At 32.4% G+C, this 12635-nt stretch overlaps 5 protein-coding genes across 5 annotated transcripts in view; all 5 read left to right on the top strand.

Annotated features, from left to right (window-relative positions):
- The window catches only part of LOC120325496 (kelch-like protein 25), a 30378-nt gene extending 22392 nt beyond the window's left edge, over positions 1–7986 (top strand). Inside the window, exon 2 of the mRNA XM_078113580.1 lies at positions 4555–7986. The gene's annotated coding sequence lies outside the window, so the exon portion shown is untranslated. The remainder of the gene's footprint in view (positions 1–4554) is intronic.
- On the top strand, positions 956–1786 carry LOC144424421 (kelch-like protein 2; the record flags this gene model as incomplete). Its single annotated transcript, XM_078113771.1, has 1 exon — positions 956–1786. A coding segment is annotated over exon 1 (831 nt), but the record flags the coding sequence as incomplete, so codon positions are not given.
- Positions 1781–4546, top strand: LOC144422214 (kelch-like protein 26). Its single transcript, XM_078112168.1, has one exon. It carries the CDS (start codon positions 1799–1801, stop codon positions 2582–2584), a length of 786 nt encoding a protein of 261 aa, XP_077968294.1. The 5' UTR covers positions 1781–1798; the 3' UTR covers positions 2585–4546.
- Positions 7987–8064: 78 nt separating the features above from the next.
- LOC144425468 (kelch-like protein 2) lies at positions 8065–9310 on the top strand. Its single transcript, XM_078114879.1, has one exon. The coding sequence runs from the start codon at positions 8148–8150 to the stop codon at positions 9180–9182; it is 1035 nt and encodes a 344-aa protein (XP_077971005.1). The 5' UTR covers positions 8065–8147; the 3' UTR covers positions 9183–9310.
- Positions 9190–10810, top strand: LOC144425482 (uncharacterized). Its single transcript, XM_078114880.1, has one exon. The coding sequence runs from the start codon at positions 9320–9322 to the stop codon at positions 9662–9664; it is 345 nt and encodes a 114-aa protein (XP_077971006.1). The 5' UTR covers positions 9190–9319; the 3' UTR covers positions 9665–10810.
- The last annotated feature ends 1825 nt before the right edge of the window (positions 10811–12635 follow it).

Consider the following 12635-nt stretch of genomic DNA (forward strand, 5'->3'; position numbering starts at 1 on the left):
AGCCCGACCCAAACGGATCTTTAGATCTTAGCTTTATTATGAAAATTCAGTTTAACATTTGAATTTATTTGGCGAGAAAAAAAAAAGTCATAGTCAAGTTGATTTTTTCCAACCAGTAATATATTCAACAGATACAAATGAAAAAACCATGCGAAAGAGTAAAGAATATAATTTTACTGGCAGACTGGGAAATGAAGTCGCGGGGATATTTGATGGTGGGCCTGTTATCCAACTGAACCTAATTGAAATTATGATCATCTATCATCTGTAGTGGGCTGAAGATTGGAACACTGTAGAAAAAAGATGATAAAGAACAGGTTCATTTAATGAATTCCTTTAAACATTAGTTGTTTAACATGCCAATATGGAGTATGATATCGGTACTCAAATATGAAATACCAGAATTAGAATAAAACATATATTATCATAAGCTAGCATTTGGATAGGCGCATTGTACTGCAATATATATGAATAAATAGATAATAAAACTATGTTGGAGTGTCAGTTCAGGTTTATAGGCTTCGAAACATCTCGAGAACAAACCAAATTAAACTACCGGTATTATTATTACATGATACCGGTACTTGCATTGTACATTCTACAAGAGAATTGTATTTTCCGACATATAGACTTGATAGGTGTATTTGATGTTCATGGTACAGCAACGCTTATCTGTTCTGTTGCCAATTCAACAGTTGGTTGAAAAAATTTTAAGTTTTTCTGTTTTGATCAGTTCAAGCAATTCTGGTATATTTAAGATGGTCTGGATCATGCAGTTGTACTTGGTGATAAAAACTTTTTTTTGTAAAATTGAGGTTTACTTTTCATTGACTGTAATGTCTAATTAATTACCGTATCTTTGAATTAATCATTTTTTTCTATTGTTTCAGGTCTTTTCAATAATAGTAGTAGTAGCATAAAATTCTTTATAAAATCAAACCAAAGCATCTCAAAAATGGAAGAAAAAATCAATACAGATTCTAAAGAACATGCTGTTGAAATTTTACAACAATTAAATGAATATCAGAAAACTGGACATCATTGTGATTTCATGATCAAAGCTGGATCTGAGGAACTTCCTGTTCATAAGAATATTGTGTCGGCAAGTTCCGATTATTTTAAAGCAATGTTATCTCATGAAAATGTGGAAACAAAATCTGGTGTCGTTGAAATAAAGGAATTTGATGAAGTTTGTGTTAAAAAATGTGTTGATTTCATTTACACTGGGGATGCTTATGTTGCCAAAGAAAAACGTGAAACACTCATGGGTGTCGCTCACATGATGCAGCTGCAAAGACTTTGTGATAGTATCGCAATTTTTCTGGAAGATGATCTTGATCCTAGATTGTTTTTTGAAACTAAAAAAATTGCGAATAGGTACAACTGTAAACAACTTGAGGAAAAATGCAATCAATTTGCATTGCAACGTTTTAAAGAAATTGCTCAGTCTGATGAGTTTATGGATCTTGATGAAAAATTTATTTCATTTCTGATGGAATCAAAGGAAACAAAAGCAAAGGAAGAAGTGAAATGTAAGATGTTGTTAGCATGGACCAAACATGATATTGAGGAAAGAAAAGAATGTTTTCTTGGTTTGGTGATGAAATTTCAATTGACAAAAATGCCTTTGTCATATAGAAGATTTCTTGTTGAGAATGAACCACTGTTATTTGAATCTATGCAGTCTATTCGTTCCCTTACTTTATCAATCCTTGACAGCAATGGGAATGCCAGTTCAAAAGATGTCAAGTTGACAGAGAATAAACAGCTTGTTTTTTGTGATCAAATTTCTCAAAGAATGCATTCCTATGCTGTTGATGATAAAACATGGACACCAATGCAAACCATAGATCAAGCAATTATACAGAATACATTATATTCTGCTGTAGTGATGGAATCTTACATTTATGTGATTTGTACAAATGGATCGTTTTATAGACTTGAATATGCTGAATCAAATGCAAAGTGGGAACAAATGACAAATACTAAGCTTCAGTATGCTTGTGCAGTTGCACTAGATGGTTTTGTTTATGGTATTGAATATCAGAATTACGCAAACATTATGGAAAGATACGATCCATCAAATAATAGTTGGACCAGACTAACAAACAAATCATTGATTCTAACTTGTGAATCTTTGGTGGCTGCTGATGGAAAGGTGTTTTGTATTGCTGGATTTAATCGACAAGGTCGAGCAACAAACCAAGTTGAGATTTATGATCCTGTCACATCAACTTGGTCAATGGATAATAGATCATTGAATGAAGCAAGATATTCTGCTTCTGCAACTGCTACAGAGGAAGTAATATATATTATGGGAGGTTATGATGATGGAGATACAATTTTCAATACTGTTGAATTTCGTTCATCTGTAACTAAAACCTGGATGATCTTGAAACCAATGAAAAATGCTAGAGAAGAGTTTGGTAGTTGTGTGATTGATGAGAAAGTTTATGTCATTGGTGGAAATGGAAATCCTGCAAATATAGAGGAATATGATCCTGAAACAAAAGAATGGAAAATTATTGAAACCATTCAAGGAAAAAATGTAACTCCACTGGCTACTGTTGCATTATTTATGTAACATTGACTGTTCTCATCAGTTGTTATACCTTTGTGGCATCATTTATTCCTATTAGTCATCAACTAAAATTGAGTAGTAGTAAAAATAAACCTCTGTTGTTGATTTGATCATGAAAGTGGATGAATAACCAAATTTTTATTTCAGCTGCATTTCACCAGTTATCGAGCATAACCATGGCCAAGAAATTGGACTTCGAAGAGTTGATTTAAATTCATTATGCTTAAAGTGGTATCTATCTAATTTTCCATTGAATTTTTTTTACCGAATAGTTCACTATTTCGAATACAATCAAAATTATTATTTTCGAATATGAAATTTCGAATACATGCAAAAATAAATTTAAGTGAAAAATCATATTTTAGGGCATCAAGGAATCTGCATACAATAAACAATGGAATAACTGTTATATACAACCTGTCTATTTACCAGACATTTTATGTCCACCGATTGCCTGATATTTTCGAGTAGTATTGCTTTTCATATTTCAGTAGGTACGAAAATACGAATCAAAAATTGATAATAATCGGGCAGTTTACTACACATTTTATGTCCGCAGATTGCCACTGTTTTTTTAGAGTATAGTAATTCCTTCTGTTTTCCAGTAAGTACGAAACTTCGAATCAAAAATTAATTATAATCGGGCAGTTTTCCACACATTTTATGACCGCAGACTGTCCGTATTTTACAATAGTAATGCTTTTATTTTTTCGCAAGTAGGAAAATGAGAATCAAAGATTAGGTATAATCGGGCAGTTCACCACACATTTTATGTCTCCAGATTGCCGTGATATTTTAATATACGATAGCAATGCTTTTATTTTTTCGTAAGTCAACGCAACCACGGTTTATGTTAAACAGAATTAAATTAATACGGCAAGGCCTTTTAATTGCTGGTATCTAAATATTTTGCGCAACAGAAAATCATCCTAGTAAAAAAGATGATACTTTTAACTATCATTATCAAAATCGGTTCCAAAAAACTCTATTTCCTAATAACTCCTAATGACTAATTTATCGGGTATTGTAACAATTGTGGCTTTGAATAATTTTAAATTTTCGACGTGAAGGTAATACATGTATAAATTAGCGGCAATGCCAATCGTGCAACAGTATGAGGCACACGCTCGCACAGAAGATCACAAACAAATAAAGTGCCGGTCCTACTTCATCGTGATTACAATACGATTTCACTTAGAAGCGAAACGTGGCTACTATTCAGAATTATTGGAAAATCAGCCAAAAAGGTATTCGAATACTTTGATATTTGAATGTTTTCGAATATTCGATTCATTTTGGATAACCCTGTCTACATTTTCGATTTTTTACTGTCTTCAATTTCATTTCTACATAGCATTTATTTTATCTGTCATTATTTGATTCATAGTGTTTTAAATCATTGTGTTATCTAGCGTTATGATGATCGTAATTTTTTATGTTGAACCTATCAAATTATTTCTTTACTCAATTCTGAAATTTTGTGTCACAGATAGTAAGGTTTGTGTCAGCAGCGGTAACTCCCACTTTATTTTATTTTATTGCTTATGTGCATTAACTTTTGATAAAGTCTTCTTTAGGTGATTATGAATATCTAAGAATAAAATAGGTAAAATAAAGTAGGCAATAATTGCAACCTGTTTTTATTATGTGTTTTTGATAACTGTAACTGTCCAATTTGTAATTTTCTTTATATCTACTGCTTATGATAAAGATACATCAGTTTAAAATATCCAATATATATATATATTCTTGTTATGTCTGCTAAGATTAATAAATTTAAAAGCACAATGTGTTGAAAATTGTTTGAAGTTTGGTTGCTAAAATGTTTAGAATAAACAAGAATTACAATTTTTCATTTTACTTAATTGTGTAAAATTTAATCTGTGTTATATAAGTTTGATTTCTGATTTTGAAGTATTTTACCTTACATCTAAACTCCCTATACTATTATTAATTTAATTTTTTTCTCACAGATAACAAATGGTACATTTTTGATAACATAGTTATTATCATCATGAGATCAGCTGGAAATGAAATCAACGATTCCTTACAAATGGCTTCATAGAATTTTGATATTCGAGAAACTTGTAAAAGTTTAACTCAAGTCATTGAAACCTGTGGTGTTAATTCACTTGGAAATATTTTTCAAAAAAAGATATCTTTATCAACAAAACATATAAATAGTGTGTGGTGAGAAGCGGAGTTTCTATGGCAGACTTTGGTATTGTGAGACGATTCCTGTGACTGGATGGAGCAATGTTCCAACTTATAAATAGAATACAAATACATGGAGTGCAAGTTAAAGGACCCTATATGGTGGCTATTGGAGATTTTCACTCAAATCTCATGTATTAATCTCAAAGATTAACCACAGAACCACATTCTGTGTTAAAAACAACGATTCTGGTTCTATTGGACCGGACAAGAAAAAGATTGAGCAAAATCTGAATTATGCCTTGAAAACTTTTTGGTATATTTTTGAGTTACCATTACCCAAACTTGATATCAATTCAAGAAGATCACCTGGACATGGCAGTGATATAGCAGATTAGGAATTAGATGAATATGGAAAAATGAGTTTGTCACCAACTGGCCGTTTTCAGCTTCAAAACAAATTGAAAAAATTCCCTATTTTGCCAAATGTATTTGCTGATCTTCGTCCTATTTGTAGTTTTGAAAATGCTTTTTTGGTTCGTTTCTTACACAAACTTTCATCAAAATTCAATGGCAAATACCAACATGAAATTGGAAAATTATGCAAGAAAAATGATATCTTGGGAAAAATCTGTGGAATATTATTTGAACAACCTGACGAATTCCCTGCACTGAAACATGGTTTTCATCCTAAGCCTCATTTATCTTTGAGGTTCATGGCTCATTACAGAAATATATTCTACATTTTCATGTTATATGCTCTGTCGTTATTTTTCAAGTTCAGTTTTGTATATGCGTTGATTTACATTGTTTTTCTACTTGTCATCATAATATTCTTCAGAGCTTTGTTCAGTGAAGATTGATATTTTTCCTTTGATATGCATTTCCCTCCCTCCAGGTTCAATAGTTGACAAAATATATAAGACCGTTGCATTTGCTGAATCTTTTAATTTGCATATAAGAATAATCAACTAAAGCTGTGGTGTGGAGTCTGGAAAAATTTACACCTTTCTTCAAACTCTTTAATTAATTAAGAAAAAACTATAAATTTTTTACTATGCATACTTTATTTACCGGTAAGTGTTGAGTATGCTAACATGATTTCTGATTTCCTGGGCAAAGTTCCGACTTTGATTATTCGTTTTAAAAGTCTGAAATTTTGACTCCGGGGAATTTGAAGTGAACACCTTGAATCCATTATTAATAGACACATAGCAAACTCGGACAACACACCCCTAGTTTTGAGTTCAATTTTTTAAGTTTTTTTGATTGTGGAAATAGTAAGAGTTTGATCAACCACGCTTTTGTGTCATCTTGCTACCCAAAATACATCTCCTACGACAATAAGTTACTCCTGTTTGACAATAAACAATCACATAAATATGTTGTGAGCTTGTGAATGGATTTCTAAACAATTTATGTTGAGCTTTCAGTATAGTTTGCTGACCTTTCATCGAAATCATTTTCTGTTGGTAAATACATGATTTTCTGCCTAATACTGCCAAGATTTTGTGCAGATGTAAAATTGCAGAAATGATTTTCTAAAGTCATAGATCAGTCATATCTTCTTTTATATTGTTTGTATTTTCATGATCAATATTGTTGGTTTATAATGTTTTTATATAAATTTTGTATTTTGCTAAAGACTGATAATCAATAGTGTTTAGCAGTAATTGAGAGAATCACAAGTGAAATACCCCTGCCTTTCGCCATATAGGTAGCACAGCACATGTAAACAATACAAGGTTAAAGCAGATTTAATAATTATTCAACATAACCCTGTGTCAAAATGCCATACCTATACAACTTCAACCATACTGCAAGTTGTTCCCCCTTGTTAATAGTAGAGGATATGGTATTGTGGTTTGATTAGACAGTTTGCTTTGTACGTGTTAGCATTTCCATTGGATCACATGTATTTATTATATCAAGACATAACATTACTTATCTTTTATAATGGCAAAATAAAAATTGTTCCAAATCTAACCATTTGCTATATTACATGACCACCACCAGTGGTTTTTGTTGATTATAATTATACAGTTAGATACATATTATTTTCTTAAACCACATATTTTTCAGGTGCAAATTCATATGTTAATAATTACAAAACATGTAAACTCCTCCAAGTTTCCTAAAATTTCTGTAAAACGTCAAATTGCTAGTAAATGGCATGTCATATTGGGTGTGCATATTTTGGTATTCTCAACTTACCTGTTTACTGGCAACAGTAATTTGTCTGCCGAGTCATACTCGACTTGCTTTTATCTGAGTCATGTTTTGTTAGTGCTTTATCATTTCATTGTGAACTGCTTTAAGGTGCTGCTAACGTTTAAGTTAATTAAAGCCTAGTATTTGTGGATGGATTTGTTTGTGAAGTAATAAACAGAACTTAGGTTACCACATTGGGTTACACATTTTTTGTGCAATGTCATCTGGTTGTTCTGAAAGCTGTATTTTTATTGTACAAGCTCATTGCACTATTTTATATCGTTTGAATTTTTTGTTGGATCTTTGCGAATTTCAAATTGCACTGAAACAACATCAAAATTCTTTGGAACGAAAAAAATAATATTTTCGGGTATCTCTCTATATGTATAGGCAGAACCTATTGATATTATTTATACGGTACCTTTTATCTGTTCTGCTGACAATTCTGCAATAGGTTAAACAAAGAATAAGTTTCTGGTAAGTCTGGTATATTTCTGATGGCCTGGATCATACAGCCATACTTGGTGATTTTACGATACAAACTTCTGATAGCGAAATGTGGTTCATTATATTTCAGTTTGGATATCGATACATTAACATGTTCAATAAGGCAGTTAACAGTAACTGGAATTTTGAAAACATTCACAGTAGCACAGTAGCAGTATGGTGGTAAAACATAGAAATACCGGTATATTAAAATTAGTAAATGTTCATTTTTGTTCAGTGATTTCTTGACCGAAGAAATATGCATGGCCTATCTTTCATACTGATATTTTATCTACAAACTCCATAACTGAGAGTTGTAAGGTTATGTACTGTCACATCTTGACATTTATGTGACACAAATTAAGCAGTCAAAAGCTTCGCCATAGTGGTTGTGTACTTATTGATTGCATTTCTTCTCGTTAGAGTTTAATTTTTTTGTTGTAATCATTGTTTTATGAAGCAATTAACCTAAATGAGTCCTTCCTTTTTCTTCCCAGAGGTTTATATGTGATGGACCGTAAAGTCTTTAGTTTAATTATTGTTTCTCTTTTTAAGGTATTATTATTATTAGTGGTATAATCATAAGCAGTGCTTTAAATTATCAGACAAAGTCTCAGAAATGGAAGAAAAAATCAATACAGATTCTAAAGAACATGCTGTTGAAATTTTACAACAATTAAATGAATATCGTAAAACTGGACGTCATTGTGATTTCATGATCAAAGCTGGATCTGAGGAATTTCCTGTTCATAAGAATATTGTGTCTGCAAGTTCCGATTATTTTAAAGCAATGTTATCTCATGAAAATGTGGAAACAAATTCTGGTGTCGTTGAAATAAAGGAATTTGATGAAGTTTGTGTTAAAAAATGTGTTGATTTCATTTACACTGGGGATGCTTATGTTGCCGAAGAAAAACGTGAAACACTCATGGGTGTCGCTCACATGATGCAGCTGCAAAGACTTTGTGATAGTATCGCAATTTTTCTGGAAGATGATCTTGATCCTAGATCGTTTTTTCAAACTAAAAAAATTGCAAATAGGTACAACTGTAAACAACTTGAGGAAAAATGCAATCAATTTGCATTGAAACGTTTTAAAGAAATTGCCCAGTCTGATGAGTTTATGGATCTTGATGAAAAATTTATTTCATTTCTGATGGAATCAAAGGAAACAAAAGCAAAGGAAGAAGGGAAATGTAAGATGTTGTTGGCATGGACCAAACATGATATTGATGTGAGAAAAGAATGTTTTCTTGGTTTGGTGATGAAATTTCAGTTGATAAAAATGACTTTGTCATATAGGAGATTCCTTGTTGAAAATGAACCATTGATAATTGGATCTGGAAAATATTTACAGTCATTGACTTTATCAATTTTAGACAGTACTGGGAATGTCAGTTCGAAAGATTTCAATTTCACAGAGAATAAACAGCTTGTTGTTTTTGATCAAACTTCTCGAAGAATACATTCTCATGATGTTGATGATAAAACATGGACACCAATGCAAACCATAGATCAAGTAATCATACAGAATACAGTATGTTCTGCTGTAGTGATGGAATCTTACATTTATGTGATTTGTAAAAATGGACCGTTTTATAGACTTGAATATGCTGAATCAAATGCAAAGTGGGAACAAATGACAAATACAAATCTTTATGGTACATGTGCAGTTGCACTTGATGGTTTCGTTTATGGTATTGAGTATCATAAATACTCGAACATTATGGAAAGATATGGACCAGACTAACAAACAAATCATTGATTCTAGCTTGGGAATCTTTGGTGGCTGCTGATGGAAAGGTGTTTTGTATCACAGGAACGAATCAACAAGATCGAGTAACAAACCAAATTGAGATTTATGATCCTGTCACATCAACTTGGTCAATGGATAATAGATCATTGAATGAAGCAAGATATCAAGCTTCTGCAACTGCTACAGAGGAAGGAATATATGTTATGGGAGGTTATGATAATAATAGAGGTTCAACTCTCACTACTGTTGAATTTCGTTCATCTGTAACTAAAACCTGGATGTTGTTGAAACCAATGAAAAATGCAAGATATAAGTTCAATAGTTGTGTGATTGGTGACAAGGTTTATGTCATTGGTGGAAATCGAGATCCTGCAAATATAGAGGAATATGATCCGGAAACAAAAGAATGGAAAATTATTGAAACAATACAAGGAAAAAATATAATTTCATTGGCAACTGTTGCAATATCTATATAACATTAATTACTCTTATACTTCACAAATATAGTTCTCATATTCTTCATGAAAAAAATACTTATCAGTCTTTCTACTGTACTCTCAAATTAATTTTTTTCATAATGATGAAACTTGTAAATTAATCATTTGTGTGGTAATATTTAGATTGAATAAATTATTTAACCAAAAGGATTATTCGATTATTGCTTGATTAAGAACCAATCTACAGAATGTTTAAAGATATAGCTTGAATAAATTCTCTTTACAGATAGCCAATATCAATATTGATAATTCAATTATTTGGTTAGGTAATCATTACCTATTTCATTTGGAAGTGACAAGTGAAAATTATTTTCATATTGGTAGTGATGATTTTTTTTTTTATATCATTTCATTTATCATGGTCAACAATTTAATCTCTAATTCTTGAAAATGTTTCATTCTTCAATATTTTATTCAATTTTGTGATGTCAGATTACAGGAGCTTACCCCATATTTTTTTTTATATACTCGATATGGTATGGGTTGTTATCATATCTCCCTCATTAACTCGCATTAATTGTTTATGATGTGGCCTATCTGATTTTAGTTTCATAATATAATTCAAGTTTTTCGTCTTTATGCTCCATCTTTATGGGGGTAATTTATATTAAATGCTCATTTCTTTGAAATCACTGTATTTTTTAATTATTATCATTTCACTGCTTTTTTGATATAACTAGGTCAAAGATATGCATTTTTTAAATGTGTTTATTATTTATGCTTTTTATTCTTGAAGTGACTCATCAAAAAAATTGTGTTTTTGTAAATGAAATATTTAGGTTAGTGGCAATAAAGCTTTTATTACATGCCCCTGTTGCACAAATTGGGTTCTGTCCATCCAATATCAAATTTTTGCAAATCTATTATTACAAATAAAAGAAAATACAAAACTTTTAGGTTTAGGAGTAGTGTTCATTCAACCATGCCTTAGTAATGACCTCACTGCTGTCCAATGCATTATCAGTATTCTGTTATTTTGAGGTGAGGCTCATTTCATACCATCATCTGTATAACGTCATAACAGACTTGTTGTGGCCTTCTAGGCTAAGAACAATTATTCAACTTACGGTATAATATTCCTATTCTGAAAATGATGAGGAATTTTCGTGAATATCTTTGCAACCAATGAGGCATGAAATATTTTCATTTTTTATTGATTTCAATTCCTGATTAACAGACAATGAGTTCTGTAATTAAGGAAATATGATTTTATTGAATATTCTCAAAAATTTTATTATTATTGTAGTATGTATATTCATATTGACTAATTCAATGAACTTGATAAAATATACTGTGTTAGTGAAATTGTCATTGTTATTGCGTTATGTATAAAAGGGGCATCAGGGGCAATTCGCAATATTGATATCATAATTAGACCAGCTGAGAAAGAAATTAAATACTCTCTGATGGTAGCGAAGTTCCTGCCAGTCTTTATAACATGCTTGATTCGTTACTCGGCAATTTAAGGGGCCGGCAACCTTCGGCCCGCGGGACGATTCCGGCCCACGACGCTTCACAGAATAATAGTACGAGAAATTATTGTGAGACACGTCTAGACTTAATTATATAATGATTTAACAACTATAAAATATGCAATTACTCGTTTGATGAGCCTATGATTTAAATATAGTTAGACAAATGGCAACAAAACGCAGGAAAGTTGATGCTAAATGCAAAGGGTTCAATGGCGCCGAAAATAATCGAATGTAATATTTTGAGATGCAATGCGATGAGGAAATAAATCTATATTCTTGTCGAGGATTCCATTATCTTTGAACCCGCGTACATTTGAACCCGTACATCTGAACCCGTAATTTGAACCCAGAACAATTGCACCTGTATACTATTGCACCTATGGACATTTGCACCTACGGACATTTGAACCCATACATTTCCACCCATGGATTTTAGCACCCGCATATAGATTGAACCTGCGGACATTTGAACCCGTGTACGTTTGCACCCGCGTACATTTGAACCCATGTACATTTGCACCCGCGGACATTTGAACCCATGTACGTTTGCACCCGCGTACATTTGAACCCATGTACATGGGCTACACAGGCTAAAATCCATGGGTGGAAATGTATGGGTTCAAATGTCCGTAGGTGCAAATGTCCATTGGTGCAATAGTATACAGGTGTAATTGTCCTGGGTTCAAAATACGGGTTCAGATGTACGGGTTCAAATGTACGTAGGTTCAAATGTGCTGTCACCTATTCGAGAGATGTATCACTGCTTGATTTTTACTCTACAAGAAGTATCATCTGTTCATTTTTCAACTTTCTAAATATATGTATTTTTGAGACACGCTGAGTGTGTGTGTGTGCGATGCGCAAGTTTTCACGCTAGTTGAGTCATGGCGAAGGATACACACCGCTAGATCGTATCTCGTGACTAATCTAAGCATTGTCCATATCCCTCTTGTAACTTTGACGTCGTCGCGATGCGCAAGTTTCCTTCGAGAAATTTTCCACGCTATTGAGTCAGAGCGAAGGATACACGCCCGAGATCGTATCTCGTTACTTATAATTACTCTTCAAGCAATGGACCTTTCCCCGACCTTTGACCTTTATTGTTTTGATTTTGGTCGCTCAGACAAATATTGCAAATATTCAGGCTTGTGTAGGGCGATAGAGTGGTCGTTTTATAGGCCTTCGAATGGCATTTCACTGGTGATGGCGGTATTTTCGTGCTTCTAACGTTACAACATATTGTCAAGTGATCTATTATTAACGTTATTCCGTCTTCACATTGCCGTTAACGTACTTAACTTAGTTGATAGTTAACTTAGTTACCTGGTGGCAATCATGCACTATTCAGTACCTAACTTAGTTCTAAAAGCTTATTTACCATACAAAAATGAAATTACTCAAGAGATGACTTTTCTATGACTTGGTTCTCCAAGAACTTTTCTTTCGCCCAGCAGGAGAAGGATACAATACTTTTC

Source organism: Styela clava, chromosome 1 (assembly GCF_964204865.1).
Source record: "Styela clava chromosome 1, kaStyClav1.hap1.2, whole genome shotgun sequence".
In the NCBI taxonomy this organism is placed as follows: Eukaryota; Metazoa; Chordata; class Ascidiacea; order Stolidobranchia; family Styelidae; genus Styela; species Styela clava.

Excerpts from the sequence above, each read along its gene's own strand:
- LOC144422214 (XM_078112168.1), top strand. The coding sequence starts at position 1,799 with ATGCATTCCTATGCTGTTGATGATAAAACATGGACACCAATGCAAACC.
- LOC144425468 (XM_078114879.1), top strand. The coding sequence starts at position 8,148 with ATGATCAAAGCTGGATCTGAGGAATTTCCTGTTCATAAGAATATTGTG.
- LOC144425482 (XM_078114880.1), top strand. The coding sequence starts at position 9,320 with ATGGATAATAGATCATTGAATGAAGCAAGATATCAAGCTTCTGCAACT.